The sequence below is a fragment of the Rhinolophus sinicus genome, linkage group LG04 (assembly GCF_036562045.2).
Source record: "Rhinolophus sinicus isolate RSC01 linkage group LG04, ASM3656204v1, whole genome shotgun sequence".
Classification (NCBI taxonomy): Eukaryota; Metazoa; Chordata; class Mammalia; order Chiroptera; family Rhinolophidae; genus Rhinolophus; species Rhinolophus sinicus.
Genome location: NC_133754.1, coordinates 96,817,361 through 96,837,145, shown reverse-complemented (window position 1 = coordinate 96,837,145; position 19,785 = coordinate 96,817,361). Strand labels below are relative to the sequence as shown.

Sequence of the window (19,785 nt, the reverse complement as noted above, 5' to 3'; positions counted from 1 at the left end):
TACTCTTGGTCTATTATGAATAAAGCTGCTGTGAACATTTACATGCAAGTCTTATGGACATATGTTTTCATTCTCTTGGGTAGGAAACTAGGAGTTAAATTTCTGGGTCCTACGGTAACTGTGTGTAATCACATGTGGAACTGCCGAGCTGTTTTCTAAAAGTTGTCCCATTGTTGAGTCCCACCAGCCACGTATCAGGGTTCATTTCTCTGTATCTTTCCCGTACTTGGTATTGTCAGTATTCTGCATTCTAGCCCTTCAAGTGGGTACATAGTGGAATCTCATTTTGGTCTTAATTAGCAGTTTCCTAATGACTAATGATGTTGATAGTTGTACTGCATTTTTTTCTCTTACTGAGCAGTAAGTTTTCTTTTATAATTCTGGGTACAAGTCCTTTATCGGATGTGTAACTTGGAAATATTTTCTCATAGTCTTTGGGTTGTGTTCTTATTTTCTTAATGGTGTCTTTTGAAAAGCAAAAGTGTCTAATTTTGATGAAAATCCAGTGGCTAATTTTTTTTCTTTTAGGGATTGTGCTTCTGGTGTTAGATCTAAGAAATCTTTGCCGATCCCAAGGTCACAAAGATTTTCTTTCTTCTGGCAGTGTTATAATTTTAGCTCTTCCATTTAGGTGTGCATTCCAATTTTTGTTGATTTTTTTATCTAATGTGAGGAAAAGGTCTAGGTTCATTTTTTTGCATGTGGACATCCAGTTACCCCCCCCCCCCATTTGTTGAACTACCCTGTTTTTACACCACAGAGAATGTGAGTTTCCACCTCCACTGGCTTCTCGATTTTCTCTCACAAAGAAGCCCTAGAATTTGAATCACAAAACTTGGAATTACAGCTGGAAAGATAATTTGAAAATATGGTATTATTTGTACTTTAAAAATATTTTCCTAATCAAGTTAACATTTTGTTACAGGGAGATCAGCTATACTGTCAGTGTTTTATAATAATCCCTAATAAGAACCCTGGGTAGACATCCTTCAACAGATATTTTTCCCCGGGGGGAAGGAGGGGGGTGGTGCCTTTTCATTTATTGTGAAGAGAATTAGTGTACTTTCTATAAATTGTCTTTGTGCTAGCTTACCTTTAGTTTCTCCTAAGGTGTTTTTGATTTGTTTGGTTATTTATTTACTTTCCTTTTTGCAGGAGAAGAATTCCTGAAAAGGAAAAGATCTCTTGCAGGAATACTATTAAATCCTAAGAATGGAGGTCATGCATCTAAATGAATGTAGCCATTTACTTTAACAATTGAATCAACATTTTTGAATCAGTCTTCTGTTTTACAATTTATTTTTTCATTGTAGTTCACATACCATATTATATTAGTTCCAAGTATACCATAGAGTGATTAGATGTTTACATACCTTCCAAAGTAATCACCATGATAAGTCTAGTACCCATCTCACCCCGTACGTAGTTACGGTATTATCAACTCTCCTCCCTATGCTGTATATTACATTGCCATGACTAATTTTATAACTGGCAGTTTATACTTTTTAATCTTAAAAAAAGTTTCTGCTTGTTCTGAAAAAGTTTATGCTCCTCATTACATAAAAAGGTATGTCTTTTTCAGTGGAAAGTTTCAAAGTATTTCCTGAATAGATGCTCAACAATTGATAGGCGACAAAACTTTACAAACTTAAAAGCCGCTTCTAAAATTATTTCTAAACATGTAAAAATCTAAAGAAAAGGATCATATACATGTAATTCTTGAACTTGACTGTGGCTTACTTTTTGGAACAGTTTCTCGAGTGAAACGTCTTCAAATAGGATTTTTCCATTAAAAACAAGGGGGAAGCAGGAGACAGAATTACATACCTATATAACTGAGTAAGATCCTAGTTTTTATAGAAATTATAATAACCATTTGTAATCAAGTATAAATGACACATTATATCATATTGATGCTATGCATGTTAAGCTTTTAAAGTATATGAAATACTGATATGAACCAATGTAATAGTGTATCCTTTGGGGGAAATTTTAGCTTGATGATTGAGAAACCGATGCCAGTTTATGTTTTTCTTCTGTTTCTTTCCCCCTCGTCTTTGGCTTCCCTATAATAATTAAGATCAAAGAGCATCTAAGGCTGGGAATTGCTTTCCAGTTGGCTTGGGACCACATGTTCATTTTGACGTGTGTGCCATGATAATCAAAAGGAATCCCATAGGTTTAGTTGGCAGAGGGCATAAGTACAAATTGCCACATATCACTATAAAAACTGAATATTACCTGTGTTTCTCCTCCCACTGACAGTCTAGGGACAATACGGCAATTTGGAATGTTCTGGTCATGTGAAATGTTCATAGTAAAAGCAGTGGGTGTGTGGGGGGGTTGTCAGGTGGGTTGGAGAGGAGAGAGCTCTCACAGCTGGTAACTTCCTAGGAAACCAGCATTGATGTGGTTGCCAGCCACTGGTGCCAGCATTTCTGAGTAGGTGGAATTTCTGTGGTGTAAAATGATGGGTTTTATGGTAGGGCTGCCTGAGTTCAAATCCCAGTTCCACTAACCAGCTCTGTTCTTAAGAAAGATGCTTGACCTACGAGGTGTGATCAAACAATACGGTGAATGTTTAAATAAAATGTATTACAGTAAAAGACACATTGCCATTAATCCCCCTCAAAATACTCCCCCTCGCTTCGAGCACAATTATCCCATCATTCTTGCCACTTTCTGAAGCAGTTCTGGGAGTCCTTTTTGATGAGTGTCTTTAGTTGCACTGTCGTTGCTGCCTTGATGTCCTGAATCATTTTGACTTTGGGGAAGAGGCAGAAGTCGCACGTGTCAGATCCAGTGAATAAGGTGGATGAGGACACTGTAATGTTTTTATTTGACATAAATTGCCATGTATCAGAAGCAATGCGTGACACAGAGCATTGTCATGATGGAGGATGATTTAGGGCACACTTTAAAATACACCTTCTTTCAACCGTAGCTCACACCCAACTAACTGCACTGAACAAGTTGAAACTTGTCACACACTGTTACTAAGGTTCGACGTGTCGCTTCCCGTATTGAAGATCCCTGCCTTTCCGTTAGAAGGCACTCAGCAGCAGCATTCACCGTATTTTGTGATCACAACGAAAAGGCTCCGTGTCACACATCACTTCTTGTATGGCAATTGCTGTCAAATATAAACATTACGGTGTGTCCTCATCCACCTTACTCACCAGATCTGGCACCGTGCACCTTCTGGCTCTTCCCCAAAGTCAAAATGACCACAAAAGGTAAACATTTTTAATTGATTCAGGACATCGAGGCAGCTATGACAGCACAACTAAAGACACTCACAAAAGAGGACTTCCAGAACTGCTTCAGAAATGGGATAAGTGTGTTCGAAGCGAGGGGGAATATTTTGAGGGAGATTAACAACAATGTGTCTTTTACTATAATACATTTTTTAAAATTTAAACATTCACCATATTGTTTGATCACACGTTGTATTTAAGCCTCAATTTCTTTAAAAAGGAAGATGATAGTACGTACCAGGATAAATGAAATAATGCATATAAGATATTTATAGTGCCCGGAACATGGTAAATTCAATAAATATTAGCTTTTATCTTAATCATAATCATCATTATCATCAAAATTGCTGTATTTGGTCAGACACGTCAGTATAGACCAGTTAAACTTTGCAAATTACCTCTGATCTTCTAGCCAGAGTTTTTCAAAGTTTGGAGTGAAGATCGCCTGGGATGCCAAAGGTGCAGACTCTAAGCCCCACCTGGAGTTACTGAACTGGAATGACTGGGGTGGAGACCTGGCAATCTGGACTTTTAACACACTACCCAGGAAAATTATTTTTGCCACACTCAAGTCTGAGGTCTGCTGTCCAGGCTGAGGCACCTCTAGCTACAGGCACACCTCATTTTATTGCACTTTGCTTTATTGTGTTTCACAGATGTTGTTGTGTTTGTTTGTTTATTATTATTTTTTAAAATTTTATTGGGGAATATTGGGGAACAGTGTGTTTCTCCAGGGCCCCTCAGCTCCAAGTCAAGTCGTTGTCTTTCAGTCTAGTTGTGGAGGGCGCAGCTCAGCTCCAAGTCCAGTTGCCGTTTTCAGTCTTTGATTGCAGGGGGCGCAGCCCACCATCCCATGAGGGAATTGAACCGGCAACCTTGTTGCTGAGAGCTCACGCTCTAACCATCTGAGCCATCTGGCTGCCCCTATTTTTATTTTGTTTACAAATTTAAGGCAAGACCCTCTGCCTGCAAACAGATGATGACTCACTTTATTGTGGTGGTCTGGAAGCGAACCTTGCAAAATCTCTGCAAAATCTCGGAGGTGTGCCTGTGTAAGTATCCTGTAGTTTGGGGCTGGCCCTTTCTCTTCCAGATAGACCTCTGTTAACTCTTCATTTCGGAAAGAGTGGCATTCCTGAAAAAATTAAAGATGGCTTATATTTTTCACTGAATTATATTATCAATTGGATATGAATTTCTACAGAAGAGAAACAAAATTCCCTTTGGCAAGAAAATGAAATTAGAACTTTTCAAGGACAAAAGGGTGGAATATAGCATTTGGTCTGAAATATGTAGAGGACTGAGATTCCAGCTGTTGCTCTGCCCACTGCTGGGAACTGGAATTTTACCAACTCGGTTGGTAACTCCAAGAATGTAATTGTCTTTTAAAACTCACAGTATCACTAGTAACCGCTCACATTTATAGGACACTTTTTCAGCTCATCTGGGTCCTTCACATCTTAGTTACATTTGATTCTCACAGCTGCTCAGTAAAGTAGGTCAGCAGTTTGGGATTTCGTTCAAAGATAAGTAAACTGAGGCTCAGGAGGGTTACAGGACCCTCCCAAAGTCAGACAGCTGGTGAGGGGCAGAGCTGGGTGTAAAGCCAGGTCTCAAAACAGGGAAGGCCCAGAAACGGCTTGGGATGTAGCAAGCATGGTTACATTCTAACCATTTGCTAGTTTGCTGATCTTTGATGGAGTCTTGTACTCTTTTTAACCTGTGAAATAGAATTAAAAATATATAATGCACAGGGTTTTTTAATGAAATGAGATGGGTTCAGTAAAGGCCATATTTCAAATGCTGGTGTGATAGTGCTTTGATAAATTTCCATTCAATTTTCCTTCTTGACTCCACATCTAGCATTCTTTCCACTGAGCTGGGGCCACTTCCTACCATAGTTGGTCCCTGCCCAAATCGAGTCCTTCCTCTTGCATTTTTTAGGTGAGGTTTTTTTTGGCTATGTAGGATAGGCGAGGCAATTCAACTAAGGAGCGTCAGTCCCTTTTTTGGCAATTTCTTTGGTAGTTTACCTGATGGCACAGGAAACAAAGCCACTCTGGATGGTAGAAGAGGTGTGACCCCAGGGCCAAAGCCATGCCATTTCTAGTAGGTCACTGTCACAGGTAGGGACACAGGAGGCGTGGCGTTAAATACAGTTTGTGACTAAAGTAAAGCATTTCAATTCCAGTCTTCTCATGCACAATATAAATTTTTAATTTATTTACTTATTGCATGTTTCTGTTGTACATTTGGCTTTATAATTTCACTCTTTTTATGGTATGAATTATTCATCGATAATTCTTTCACAGCCAATTTTTGCATTAAACATTTTCTAGATAGTTTGCAGCAGTATGCATTAGATTCTCATATATTCTTGGATAGAAGTAAAAAAGAAAGACGGCCAGTGCTGACTCTTGGTCTTGCCATACCGTTGTGATGACCCCTCTACCGACAGTCTGAGCGACTCTTAACGGAAGTGTTCTCGCAGACGATCTACTTTGGGGTGGCTGCTTACTTGATTCGGTGCATTGGCTGGACCCTTACAAGTGTAACGGAGGGGTGACACAATCTATCATCAGAGTGTTGCTGAAAGAAAGAATCCAAAGGAAGTCATGGTCATTACTTTCTCTGACTCTTCCAGCTTTTCATCCCTGTACTCTCTCCATTCATTGCCTTGCCTTCATCTTATTCCAGCTACATTTGCCTTCCAATATAGTAATGCTTCAAGCTTAGACTAAAACATAGCCGAGGTTTTTTTTTTTTAAGTCCTAAGTCTTTCTTTTTACATTCTTTTGCCGGCAGTGGAAACTTATTTGTTGGAAAAGATTCCATTACCTCATTCTTCACATATCTGAGACTAAGTAGGAGACCTTCAAAACAAGGTTGTTGATAATTAGGGAAGGAAAAGTGCAGCCAGTTTGTTTTAGGATGGCACAGAATTTGAGTAGGTTATGAAGGAGAAAGGAATGGGGTGGTTGATTTTCTGATCGAAAACATGGTTATTGACTTTTTCAGTTATTTTTTTTTTTTAATTAAATTTATTGGGGTGACAAGTGTTAGTAAAATTACATAGATTTCAGGTGTACAATTCTGTATTACATCATCTATAAATCCCATTGTGTGTTCATCACCCAGAGTCAGTTCTCCTTCCATCACCATATATTCGATCTCCCTTACCCTCATCTCCCACCCCCTAACCAGTAACTTAAAATTCTTCTTATAAAATCACAGGAATGTACAGTTTCTTCGCCATCCAGAACTGCCCACTGATTTGTTCATTTATCCTCTCACCCATTCGTCCTTCCACCCATTCATGCAGCATTTTTAATTGCCCATTTCTGAGGCTGTAGCGTAGATTCTAAGGACGTGATCACACTCGGATAGTTTAGGAAGAATGTAAGTAGCTGCTTTCGCATGATACTCAGGTAAACAGATAAATGCTGTGTGAATATTGTAGTTATTTTAATAGAGGCACAGAAAGGAGCAAAGAACTCAGAGAGCCCAGGGGAGTTTATGAAGTTTTCCTACAGGAGGTGATATTTTAACTGAATTTTGAAGGATAAGATTTCCAAGGTGACAAGGTGCAAAAAGAGGGAACAGTACTGACCTCATTTACAAGTGCATGAGGGGAATTCGTGGCAGATGGTGCATGGTTTGGTGTGGCAGGAGAATAATTGTGTCTGAAGACAGAGCTAGGAAGACACATTGGATGAGATTTTCAATGGCCCCACGTTTGTGCTAGGTAATGGCCAACTGTGACCAGATGTGTGTTTCAGTAGTAGAGAATGGACTGGAGACCGGGAAGCGAGTTAGGCTGTTGGCATAGTTCCATGAGGTGGATGGTGGAACAGATTCCTTCTGAGATTGAAGAATTGAACAGAATGTGGTGGCGGGTGGCTGTGGCTTGTTAGGACAAGAGAAGAGTTCAAGATACCCAGCAGGGGTGACTGGGTACATTGGATGACCTTAACTAAACATGAAAAAGCAGTTTTGGGGAGAGATGACTCATGAAGATGCTATTCTGCATTCTAATCCAGGAGCCCTTCGTTTTCAGGATTGTAAAGGCACCTGGGGCTGCTGACTTGAATGTTGGCATGCTGAGAACCATGGCTTGAAATACCAGTGATGGTGCCAACACACCTTCCTCCACCGCCTTCCACGGGAGAATAAACCGGGAACTTCTTCCCCGGCTTCCCGTTCTTCTTTCCCCTTTCCTCCTGATTCCTTCTCCCCTCCCTGTACGAAGAAAGTCAAAACCTCTGATGTTCGGAAGGGTTTAGAAAAATAGTGGATTTCTGACATACTCAGATCTAAAACATGGTTCTTGATTTTGGAATATTTAGTTGTCCTCAATCAAGACACAATTTCAGAAAAGGAAAGTAAGTTAATTTTTATAAAAATCTTGCTTTTTATTAATTGAAAAAAGAAAGTTTGAGTAGACCTCTATTCTTCAGCACGTGTTTCAGAGATAAATGCGTCTCAAAATGGAATCATCATGTACACGTATTTCATAATATGATGGTTTTAAATGGTCTTTTTACTCTTAATGAATCCAGGCATAAAAACCATAGCTTATTACTTTCTCTACCTGGGTGTCAAACTCAGCATTGCGTTGCTGTTGAGATGGTTGGGAGCAGAAAATGGAATTCCCGTGAATAATTATTACAAAAGCTGGGGGAGCTGGGGGAGGAAACTGCATTCGCACAGGATTTTTCGTAGTTATTATTAAGGTTTTATGCGCATGGAACTGGGCTAATATTATTAAATTAAATGTTCTCATGAGCTTCAATGTTTGCATCTTTAATAGATTATCAGTCCTGCCTAGAAGAAAAATTACAAAGGCCACAAGCTCACAAACTGTTTTAAGCATATGTTATCATCAGTTTTACGTGTGCAGGACAATTGAAGTATCTTAGTAGTACCGCCTACTCTCCTTTTACTTCAAGGGAGATAAGAAGCATTCCTTGTTCAAATAGTTTAACAAATGGCCTGAAGCAAAAGGACAAGGCCACAGCTTTCTAGATAACAAGTTTCTTTTTTTTTTGAAGTTTTAAAAGTTACATCAAAATTACTGATGCGCCTGTAATCCAATTCCATAATAACCAGAACTGCATTTAGTTAGTCATTTGCATTTCTTTTTTTTGTTTTTTGTTTTTTTGCTGTCAGAATTCCAACAACCACTCCAGATGCTTACAGCTTAAAACCTTCCATCTTAAAGATGAGAAGACTGTAACCCAGGGTTAATAGTTACTTTGGCCTGTAAAAAGCCACAGAAGGAATAACCCAGGAAAAACCAGGAAACGGCGTTCTACTTTCCCATCTGTTTCTTGCCCAGGCTAAGTCCAAATCCAGGGCCTGAGAAGGGAAGGGACAAGCTAAGGACGCGTCCATCCCTTCCCAAGGTGGCCCCTGAACTATAGAAGACTGTGAAGGGTGGAGTTAGGCACTCTTAACATGCACAATTTTAAAGTGGTTGTTAGGTCAATGGAGGCTGTTTTGATGTTTGTTTGTTTGTTTGTTTGTTTGTTTGTTTGTTTGTTTGTTTCAGAACTAAGCAGTGGCTGCCCCTCTCCTTTCCTTCTTTCTTGGGCGATTTTGCCCTTAAAGAAGTCCCTCCCCCACATTGCTTGTTCCTTAACTAGCCCAAATGTTATGTGAAAGTATACCTGAACCCTGGAGGAGGTAGGGGAGGGAGAATTAGAAAACCTGGGTGCCAGGGGGTCCATTTCTGTGCACCTCACCTTACACTAGGATAACCCCCACCACACACCCGTTAAGGTCTAGAAAAGAAAAGGGAACTTTGGAGAGAGACAGATTACTCCACTACTTGTTCTAAAAATTAAGGACAAGAAACCAAATATGTATGATTCAGAAAATGAAATAAAACTGACTCTATTTGAGTTCCATGTATGATCAGTTAAGGAAAAAGTTCTGAGCAACAAGGAAAGAGAAGGGAACGGAACAGAGAAAAAAGGAGTGGTGATAAGGGAGATGCGGGCTGTGGGAGGAAAGAAACATGAGGAAGAGTAAGAGAAAAATGTACGGAATTATGGAAGTATACGTTGGTGACCGAAGACTTCACATAGCCCAGAGAAAAGACCAAAGCAAAGCATATGGAGGCTTTTGTGGAGCAACTTCACATGGTCTAATGTGTTTGGAAGATGCTGCTAAGGGTTTTGCCATAAACTGTAGAACCATTTGGCATTTTTTGTACCTACAGCTACAAATGGAGGGCACTCGCGTATGCTCTTTCGTTAAATCCGTTGCCTTCTCTGTGACTGGCTTCCCATCTAAAAATGGGTATAATAATGTCCTCTACTGATCTGAAAATACAGTTTTAGGTGTTAAAGCAAGGTGATGGAAATTTAAGATTTTTTAGGGACAAACTTCTAGTTATAAAATAAATAAGTACTAGGGATATAACGTAAACACAATGACTGTAGTTAACAGGGCTGTGTTATTTGAAAGTTGCTAAGAATATTTCCTGAAAGCTCTCATCACAAGGGGAAAAACTGGCTTTTTTCCCCCTCTTTTTGTACCTATGTAAGATGATGGGTGTTAAATAAACTTACCGTAGTAAGCATTTCACAGTATATGTAAGTCAAGTCATGCTGTGCACTTTTAAATTATACAATTATTCCTCAATGAAATAAAAAAAATCATTTAAAAGTAAATGTGAGATATTTGGTGTTAAAAATAACACCCCCACCCCCGCCAAAGGAAACGATGTTATCAGGGCCCAAACTTTTCTCTTTCTAAGTATGTAAGTGTTTCCCTGTTCTTGCCTTCAGCTCCTTAAAATATGGTAGTTAATCTTGAATCTTGTGAATTCCTCCCTATTTAATATCCTAGGACACATATTTACAACATATTCCATTCCGAGCATGCTTAAAAAACTCAACTCTCATGCTTAAAAAAGGGGTGTGTGTGTGGCGGGGGGTGGGGTGGGGTATTTTTTTATTATGAAACATAATTTCCATTTAAGGGAATGATGTATAGTTCTAAATATTGAGATGCTACTATTGTGATTTTATAATATACAGTAGTCCCTCCTTTATCCAATGGTTTCACTTTCTGTGTTTCAGTTACCTGCCGTCAACCACGGTCCAAAAATATTACATGGAAAATTCCAGAAATAAACAATTAATGTGTTAAGTTGCACCCTGTTCTGAGTAGTAGCATGATGACATTTCGTGCTGTCCCGCTCATTCGCACCTGGGATGTGAATTATCCCTTTGTCCAGCCCAGCGTCTTCACACTGTATTCGCTATCTGCTGGGCAGTGCTTCAGTTGACCCTTATTTGACTTCATAATGGCCCTAACGTGCAGTAGTAGTGATGCTGGCAATGGGGGCCAAAGAGGAGCCATAAAGTGCTTCCTATAAGTGAAAGGTGTGTACGTATAGGAAAAAACGGAATGTGTGTCTAGGGCTAGGTACTATTGGCCGTTTCAGGCTTCCACTGGGGGTCTTTGGAATATTCCCTGTGGATAAGGGGGGGACCACTGTATAAGACTTAACGTTTTATTTTCTGGAGTTGGAGCACACTGCTGCTACTGTAGGCTACTCTTAAATAATATTTTTTACACTGGGAGTTTTTAACTATTGACAGAAATCAGGAAGCGGGGAATTTATTTTTATTTTCACTAACCTCTAGCTGAAATGGAGCATTTCCTTCAATTATGAATGTAGGCATCAAACCAGAGCAGTTTTAGCAACACCTGTGATATTGTCCCTAATGGAAATCGCAGCTCCTCTTCACGTTAGACAGCAGGTTTTGCTGTCTCAAAGTATCTCTTAGACTCATCAGTACTTAAAAGAGTGTGATTAGACCTGTCTCTACTCCTCTTGATTCATGTTACATATATTATTATCACGATCCTTTCAATACTTCGATAATTGTGTTTCAAAATAATTAGCTTACTCTATAATCCTATCTATTTTATTTCCTGAATTTAAAAATGTGATTCTAAGAAGGGGGTGTGTGGGCTCCCGGAAGCGCCATTGCTCTTCCTCCGGGCAGGAAAACCTACCAAGTTCTGTTTTCCGAGGGAGGTACAGGGGTGGGCGAAGAAGGTCAAAGGGAATAAGAGGTACAAACTTCCAGTTATAAAATAAATGAGTTACAGGGAATGTAGTGTACAGTACAGGGAATAGAGTCAATAGTATCGTAATAACTATGTACAGTGACAGATGGTCACTAGACTTATCATGGTGATCACATCATAAGGTATAGAATTGCCAAACCACTACATTATACACTTGAAACTGATATACTATGTTATGTCAACTATGTTTTAATTTTTTAAAAGAAGGACATTTGCTTTAGTTTTTTTTTTTTTTTAAGTATGTGCCAAGGATACAGGGCTGCAGAGAGGAATGGACAGAGATTTTGAAATGGGATGTGCTGGGTTGTAACGTGGGCCCCTTCCCCTTTCTGGGTCTAGGAACCTGAGCAGGTAATTTTGTTTATTTTAGCTTCAATGTCTTAGACTGTAAAGGGGGGCAAATAGTTCCTGCCTCCTAGGGTGATTGGGGAGGTTAAAATAAGGGCACACGTGCCTGGCACAGTTCTGGATGTCATGGGCATTCAGAATCGTAGTTTTCATTACTGTCATGATTGCCGTCCTCTGCAACTTCATCACGGTGTTTTCCCTTCTCCCCTCCAGCCTGGTGACTGTACCTGCCTTGCCTACAGTATCCAGGACTCTTGACAACCTGGGAAAACTGGGAGGCTTGCATGTTGTGTTGGTGGCATCTTGAGAGTCCTTTTGACCCGGTCGAACAAAGTCTCCTTGCTTTAGTTTATGTTTTTAATCTACGCAAAGCATCTTCATTTCTTTGCCTATAATATTTTCTTCTGAATTACCTTGCTGTGTTAGTTTTCCTAGAGCGACTGTTACAAATTACCACAGACTGGGTGCCTCAAAACAACAGACATTTATTCTTGTTGCTGGAGAAGCCAGAAGTCTGAAATCAAAGTGTGGGCAGGGCCAAGCTCCCTCAGGGAGAGTCGTGGGATTCCTTGGCTTATAAATGTGTCGTTCTGATCTCTGCCTCTGTCCTCACACGGCTTTCTCCTTTTGTCTTTGTAGCCAAATTTCCTTTTCCTAGGGACACCAGCCATTGGAATAGGACCCATAAAACCCAGTACGACTTCACCTTAACTCAGTACATCCACAAACACTATTCCAAGTAAGATCACACTCACAGGTCCTGGGCATCAGGACTTCAACATATCCTGTAGCACACTGTTCAGCGCACAGCTCTTGCTATTACCCTATACACCTACTTTAGATCAGGATTCTGAATGCACTATGTGACAGCCTTTTGTGTGTGCGTGTCTTTCTTTTTTCCTCCGGTTAGTTCTTTACTCACTATGGTTTCAGAAAAATGATTTGAAGTGTCTAATTGGCAGTAATAAGATCTATCTTTTTGTTTGTTTGTTTGTTTTTTGTAAACTAAAGAAAGGAATCTTGTATAGGAAGAAAATGATGTAGGACCGCTGACTCGGGAAAGTACTTTAAAAACTATATCGAGAAGCAAGAGTTAAAAGGGCAGCCTCCACTGCAAAGTCTATTTACAAAGGTTTATGACTTGGGTGTGAATTGGCCGCTCAAGCTTGGTTAGACCTGGACTGATCTGAGGCTCCGGCCGCTGGCCTGTGAGGAGAAGCCCACTAGGCAGAGCTCTGGCCACTTAGACCCCTGAGTCGAGTGTTTTCAAGGCAAGAAAAACATCTCAGGACATGGATATGGTCAACTGCTTGCTCCTCCAGTGTGTGTGTGGGTCGCTGCCTGTAGCAGAGTCCAAGGTAGGTTATGGCACGTTGGGGAGTGTTGTTTGTTGGTGCTGGTGCGTGTAGTTCCAGGTATAATCACCCTCAAACTACGTTTCCCGGAATGAACGTGGGTCGTATTTTGGAAGCCGATAACCTTTGCTCAAAGAAGATTCAGTCTTGGAATGCGCACCAGAGTTCAGATTTGTTCTATCAGGAATGTAAGTCACTTCTGGCTAAGGATCACTGTTTGAATGTGAGCTGAAAGCTGAGGGATTTGACGTCCTTCCCTCCTTCCCTCTGTACTTTTGCTAGGAGTAAAATGGACATTTCAATTTTATATGTTATTCTGTTAGCTAATTTTTGCAATTCCTAGAACATTTGGTACCACTTGGGGGGGATGGTTCTCCTTTTATTGCTTCAATAGGGCTGTGTAAATACTTACAGTAGAATTGCAGTTGGTTCTGCCGGGTGCTGTGGGTGGTCCCCTGTGTGGGACAGGCTGACACTGAGTCCTGATGTATTAAGGGAACCAAGCCGGCGCCCGTCTCTGCCCTCTGTTACCTGCTCTCAGCACACCTCCCTTTACCTGGCCTCCATCACTTTCTGGAGTGTGTTTTGATCTTAGAAGGATTTGTTACCTGAACAGCTAAGGCAGCTTCTTGTTTTCCTAAACCTATTTCCTTATTTTCTTTTCCACATCAGTGAGGAAAAGCGGCCACATGTAGCATAAGTGGCAACAAAACCACAGGTAGATTTGTGACCACACTCCTCGCTGCCGGCACTTCTGTTTCTCTACCACGTTGTTTCTGAACCTTTTTATCACAGGCAGATAATATGAACGGGTTTAGTCTCATGGTGTGCTTAAATTGTCTGTACCATTTGACTGTAATTTAGTTGCACTATCTATAATAACCTGTTTTTCATATGTAATGCAAAAAATAATAACTTTTTCATAATTTCTCTCCTATTTTCCCAGAGAGGAAAAACTTTTCCACCACCCTCTTAGTTTACCACTTTGGGGTATGAGAATTAAACTTGACAAAAGACGGATTTGCAAGAGAAAAGACAGAATTTTATTCCTATTGGCAAGTGGGAGCTCACAGAAAAATGTGACTCCAGCAAGTGGTTATAATGTGGGGCTTATGTACCATCTTATTAAGGGAGAAGGGCATTTATGGGAAAACAAGTGACTCTTAGGAAAGATAAATGGGCCTGTGGAAGAACAGATGGGCCATGAGATGGTTTGTGACTATGTCTGCTTAAGTGAGGGCTTCTCCTCTGGAGTGAGAAGAGTCAGTCTTCCCTGATTGGAAGAAAAATTCTATCCTGAGGGAGGGGATTTCTGACACCTGCGTTCTTCTGGGAGGCTCTGCTTTTAGACAAATAAGGGAGTTCAGGAAAAAAGTCTATTTTTTTTTTTTTAAGTGTGTTTTTGCAGGATCCATCAGCTCCAAGTCAAGTAGTTGTTTCAATCTAGTTGTAGAGGGCGCAGCTCATGTGGCCCATGCGGGGATTAGATCGGCAATCTTGTTGTTAAGAGCACCGCGCTCTGACCAACTGAGCTAGCAGGCTGGCCCCCAAAAAGCCTATTGTTAAATACCTTCAGCACAAAACAGTTTTGATGCCGCAGCGGTGTATTCTCGGCCCTTTCAGCGGTGACTTGGAATACAGATAGCGTTCCAGGCAGTAAGAGTCAGTAGGTAGCAAGGTCATTGATGATGGCTGGAACCCAGTTTCTTTTGAGCAGGGGTGACTTGAGATAGTGGGAAATTTTCGTGGGAACAGAAATTATGAGACCTACATTTCAGTGTCTCTGTGGATGCTATTGGGCTGTGTGGCCCTCAGCAATTCACTTCACTTCTCTAGGTCTCAGTTGTCCTAATTTGAAAAATGAAGGGGGTGGAGTTAGTGTATCTGTAAATCCCTTCCTATTGCTTTGCTCTTCCCCAGATTTTTCATAGTATGTGACCTTAAGGAATTGGAAACTAGGGGACCTGCGTTTCACACCTCAGTTGCCATTGATTGGCAAGAGGTGGGACTTATTGGACCAATGCTCATGGGTAGCGTTGGTCTGATTGGCCAGGAGCTGCCACATCAGCTCTGCTGGCCGTCTCCATGCCCTGGTGGCCTGCTCTGTCCACTTTGCAGTCACAGGAGTTTTCTGGTTAATCTAGTTTTCTCCCTGCGCCCAGTTCTGTTTTTATTTTTACTGTATTTTATTTTTAAATAATATATAGGGAAGGAAGAACTGAAGGCATGCCAGCCCTCAGGCACGTGACTGGTGCCTGCTGCAGACTTTGGCTAACCAACCCCTCTCTGCTCCCTCCCATAGAGCTCTGAGACAGCTCTCCTCAGAGAGGAGATTTTGAGGTATCTGCTGTGATAGAGGTTATCTCCAGACAGGGCTGAATCAGAGAATGGTAATTTTATGGCAGTGCTTTTTAAGAGCAGTAATTAACTGACTGATAAGGGCTTCCTTACTTACCATTGTCGCATTTCATCCTCACTAGGACCCATTTTCCCCCAGTGAACAGTTACAGAACCAAATCCGCAGAAGTTAAAATTTGCCTGAGATTACAAAGCTAGCTAGGGGCCCAGCCTGACTTACACAGAAGTCTGCTCATTTTCAAACCTGGGGTGGGGGGCGTGTTTCTAGTACATTGCATTGCCTCTGAAAAAGTTACCTGAAACGTTAGAAAGTATTGCCTAATTTAGGCTTATAGACTCTTGAGCTGTGGGATTGTCTAGACTGAAATCTGAGATCCTAAAGGTTAGTTGTGACTTGTCCAAGCTCATATAGCTAGTTAGTTAGTAGCCTGATCTAGTTCCTTGAATCCTAGTTCAGTGCTCTCCCCTCCTCCCCATCAGACTTAAGTTGAATCTGGGAGTGTCGGGCTTAATCTTCTTACAGCACCTTTTATTTCTAAACGTTGTTGAAAGACAATTCCTTAGAGTAGCAATGGGTAGCATTACACATTCATTCTATTACTGGCAGGCTTGCATTTCCCCCTACGATATTGTTATATATAATTTGAGTGATACCCCTACTTTAGTTAAAACTTTTTATTCACTGCCAGTGGTGCTGATTTTTAAAATATCTTTTATCAGAGCTCATCATTGGTCACCGAATGTCACTATTTAAATTACAGTTTTAATTCAACTTCCAATTAAAGATAGGTTTGCTTATTTTAATCCACACTTCAGTGATGTCTGTTAAACAAATACCTTTTTAAAATAAGTAAATCAAGAAAGCCATGCGGCAGGGCTGAGGAAGGTGGGAGGGAATGTATATATAGCGTATTTTTTTTTTTTTTTCTTTAAATAACTTCCTGGCTATTGGAGCTCACCTAACTTGTTCACATTTGAAAAGGTTGTTACTGAGGAATCCTGGAGGCGGGGCGCATCCCAGGAAGAAGAAAGAACAGATGCTCAGAGGATCTCCCGGAGGAGATGGGGCTCTGGGAGACGGTCAAGGCCTCGACCACTCTCGGACTATGGCCAGCTGGCCAGCCGAAGTTTGTCAATTCCTGAAGACTCAGTGGCTGTGTCCCCCCAGAAGGAGGATGGCGGGGACAGTGCTCAGCAGCCGAGCATGGCCTCTGCGGACCCTGCAGACCGGAACGCTGCCCTGGGCTGCCCCAAAGGAGGCCGGAGAAGACGCCCCATCTCTGTGATAGGTGGGGTCAGCTTCTACGGGAACAGCCAGACAGAAGAAATAGAGAATCTTCTAACCCAAGTAAGATCTGGTGGGCTCCCACCAAAGCCAGCGGAGCCCTCGCTTCCTGGTCTTTGTCCCCTCCGCAAACCAAACAGGACACAGCTTTCCTTTCTTCTCTTCTGACTCAAGGATGATGTCATCTGCTCACAACTTTTCTTCCTGACTTTGCAAACATGCTTGAATTAAAACTAACCGTCTGACATTTGGATGCCTTTTACTAATCTTCTGTCTTTGCTGGTATCTTGAATAATACGTGTAACTAGTTTGCTGTTTGTTCAAAATCATCTGAGATTTGAGTAAGGGAAAGTAGCAGCGCATACTTAGTGAGCTGCCTGAAAGAAGACAGTCTTGAAAGAGAAAGTGTCATCCATTATTAAAAAGTAAAGATAAGAAGAAAATTAAAAAGAAATCAATTTTTTCTTTTTTTGGAGATGAAATAATTTTTTTCTACCATTTTTTTTTTTACGTTTGAGTTGTAGCTTTGCAACTACTTTGACAATGGATTAAAATCTTAATATCATTCCATTAGTATGATGTCGTAATTCAACCAGTGTTTATCAGTTACCCAAAGAGCTCTTTGAGGGCACAAAACATATAAATAAAGACCCTGTTGAGGAGCAGGTTCTCTTATTTGGTGAGACTAATACCCCAGCCACCGTTGAGCGTTCACAGAACAGTATAATAAGTGCCCGAGTTCATTTGTTAAACTGGCTAGCTGATGTCATAAATAGCCATAAAGTTTTCTTAACAGGGAAATTCCATATCAATAGTGGATTTTATGTTTACAGTCTGCCTGTACAGCCCAGCACAATGCCTTGTTTATAGCAGCACTCAAAACCCTCTTGCTCAGTTGAATTAAGTTGAATTCGTAAGGTTAAAAACAACTTATCTTAAAGAATACCACAAACTTTTTGTTTTAAGATGCTCTCCACACTAGGAAATAATGCTGAACCTAAAGCAAGCTGTAATCTGTTTTAACTCAAAACAGTATCGGGCAGATCTAAAGCACTTAGAAGTTATTTCACTTCAGAGCATCAAGAAGGAGCATGGTGAGATAACTGTCTGCACTATAAGCTCATTTATGGTACTGGGTAGAAAACTACTGAGAAAACCTAAGGAAAGCATGAGCCAGCGTGGCCTTGGGTGCAGCTAGAAGGACAATTGGTATGAAAAATCAAAAGGGGCATAGAGATGATTCTAGAGACGGGGGTAAATGTGTGGAAAACCAACTCTTCTTTTAATCAAAGCTCAACTGTCATGTTAGTTTAGGTAAACAAGAATTGTATTCCACAAATACTTACCTGGTGGGTGCGTGTGGATGAGTGAAAGGAGACCGGAGTGGCGGGTCACACACCGTCACCCTAGCCATGGTCTTTCGCACTATCTTTGCTTCTTTTGGAGGCAGCTGCTGGGAACACATCTTCCTGACCTTGTGACCCTGCATCTCTGAGAAAGCCACTACTTCCTAAATTTGCTTTTCCTCCTCTGAGCTAACACTTTGCTTTTACTGAGTTACCTATCACTGACAGAAAAGATGAAATGCGAGACTGCGAGGCAGTGGGTTGTTGCCCAATCAGTGGGTTGCTGATTCTTTTAAATGTCAGAATAGTTCATTGCAGCTGAGCCTTGGTGCAGCCTGAAGCTCATGACATGATTTGGAGACACCATTTCACTTTTGAGTGGCTTCGAGGTGAGAACACCGAGCTCCCTGCAGCTGTGCGTGTGAGGAGCTTGCAGGAGCTGCCACTTCCTGGCATCGTCTCACTGCCTCTTGCTTTCCTTTTGTAGCCAGCAGCCAGGCCGCCCGTGCCAGCTCACCAGGTGCCGCCCTACAAAGCGGTTTCGGCCCGATTCCGGCCGTTCACGTTTTCCCAGAGCACCCCCATTGGGCTGGACCGTGTGGGACGCCGGCGCCAGATGAGAGCATCCAACAGTGAGTCTCCCCCCATCCTACCCCCCACCCAGTATCGGGTCTCCCCTTCAGAAACTGCAGTGGGATCTGCTTTGACTGTTTCCAGTGAAGCTGAGGTGGCCAGTTGACTGCGTACCTTTCTCCCTGTCTCGGCCTAGGCGTTGTTTGCGTGGGGGTGCGGAAGGCCCGTCGCAGGCTGTCCTGCAGGTGTGGGTTTGTGAGCACCAGTCTGGGGAGGCCACCCTATGGGTGCTCTGCGTCACCCCAGTGACCCTAAGCTTGAGGAGTTTGTTCCTCTTGTGGTGTCTGTGTACCTGAGCTCCCGCAGGTAGAGGCCCCACCAAGAATGGAGTCCCAGGGAGCCACCTTGAGTTTGTTCAAGCTCTTCCTGGTGTTTGAGATTCCCCAATACTGTTTACACACCACAGATAAGTTACCTGCTATAGTATCGTAGTTAATGGGCTATCATAGCATTTATCCACTTGTTGATTTGAAATAATACCACATGTTTGGGGAATGATGTTTACATTCCTAAAAAAAGGAAATCTTCCCCTGCACTTACATTCATGTCGGTGCCAATTAGCTGGGTGGAGAACGGCCTGGCCTGGTGTGCACTGGGAGAGTAAGAGCCGACATTCAGGGAGCACTTACCGTGCAGCAGACACCATCCTGTGTGCTCTGATGCTCTCACTTGTTTGATCTCCTCCACTCCTTGCCATGGTGGATACTATTGTTTCCCTTCTTTTACAGAGAAAAGGGCCCAAATATAAATGGGGAAACTGCCCTAAGTCAGTCACGCAGGGAGTGGCAGAAATGGGATTTGAACTTACAGTGGAATAGAGTTTTTAGTGCCAAGGCCCATGTTTTAACCACTGAACTGTGCTGACTGTTTAAAGAAATGCAGCGGACTGGTAATGATTGTAGCTTCACTTGCTGTTACCATCTTACTTTTAAAAAGTTATGCTGTGATGAGCATGCGAGTGGTGAGCTGGGTGGGAGGAGGCCCGGGCTCTGGTTCCAGCATTGCCGCTAACACTCCCTGGGGCAAGGTCTCTGCCTGGTGTCGGCGACTGAAGATGAGATTTAAATAGTGTTGTTCAAGAGACTTGGAAAAGG

The 19,785-nt window shown here is 41.7% G+C and overlaps 1 protein-coding gene across 1 annotated transcript in view; it reads left to right on the top strand.

Moving 5' to 3' along the window:
- The window catches only part of SPATA13 (spermatogenesis associated 13), a 319,123-nt gene that overhangs the window by 253,948 nt on the left and 45,390 nt on the right, over positions 1–19,785 (top strand). The window contains exons 4-5 of the mRNA XM_074331507.1: positions 16,410–16,775; positions 18,546–18,690. Of these exons, the coding sequence (XP_074187608.1) occupies positions 16,410–16,775; positions 18,546–18,690 (511 nt within the window). The remainder of the gene's footprint in view (positions 1–16,409; positions 16,776–18,545; positions 18,691–19,785) is intronic.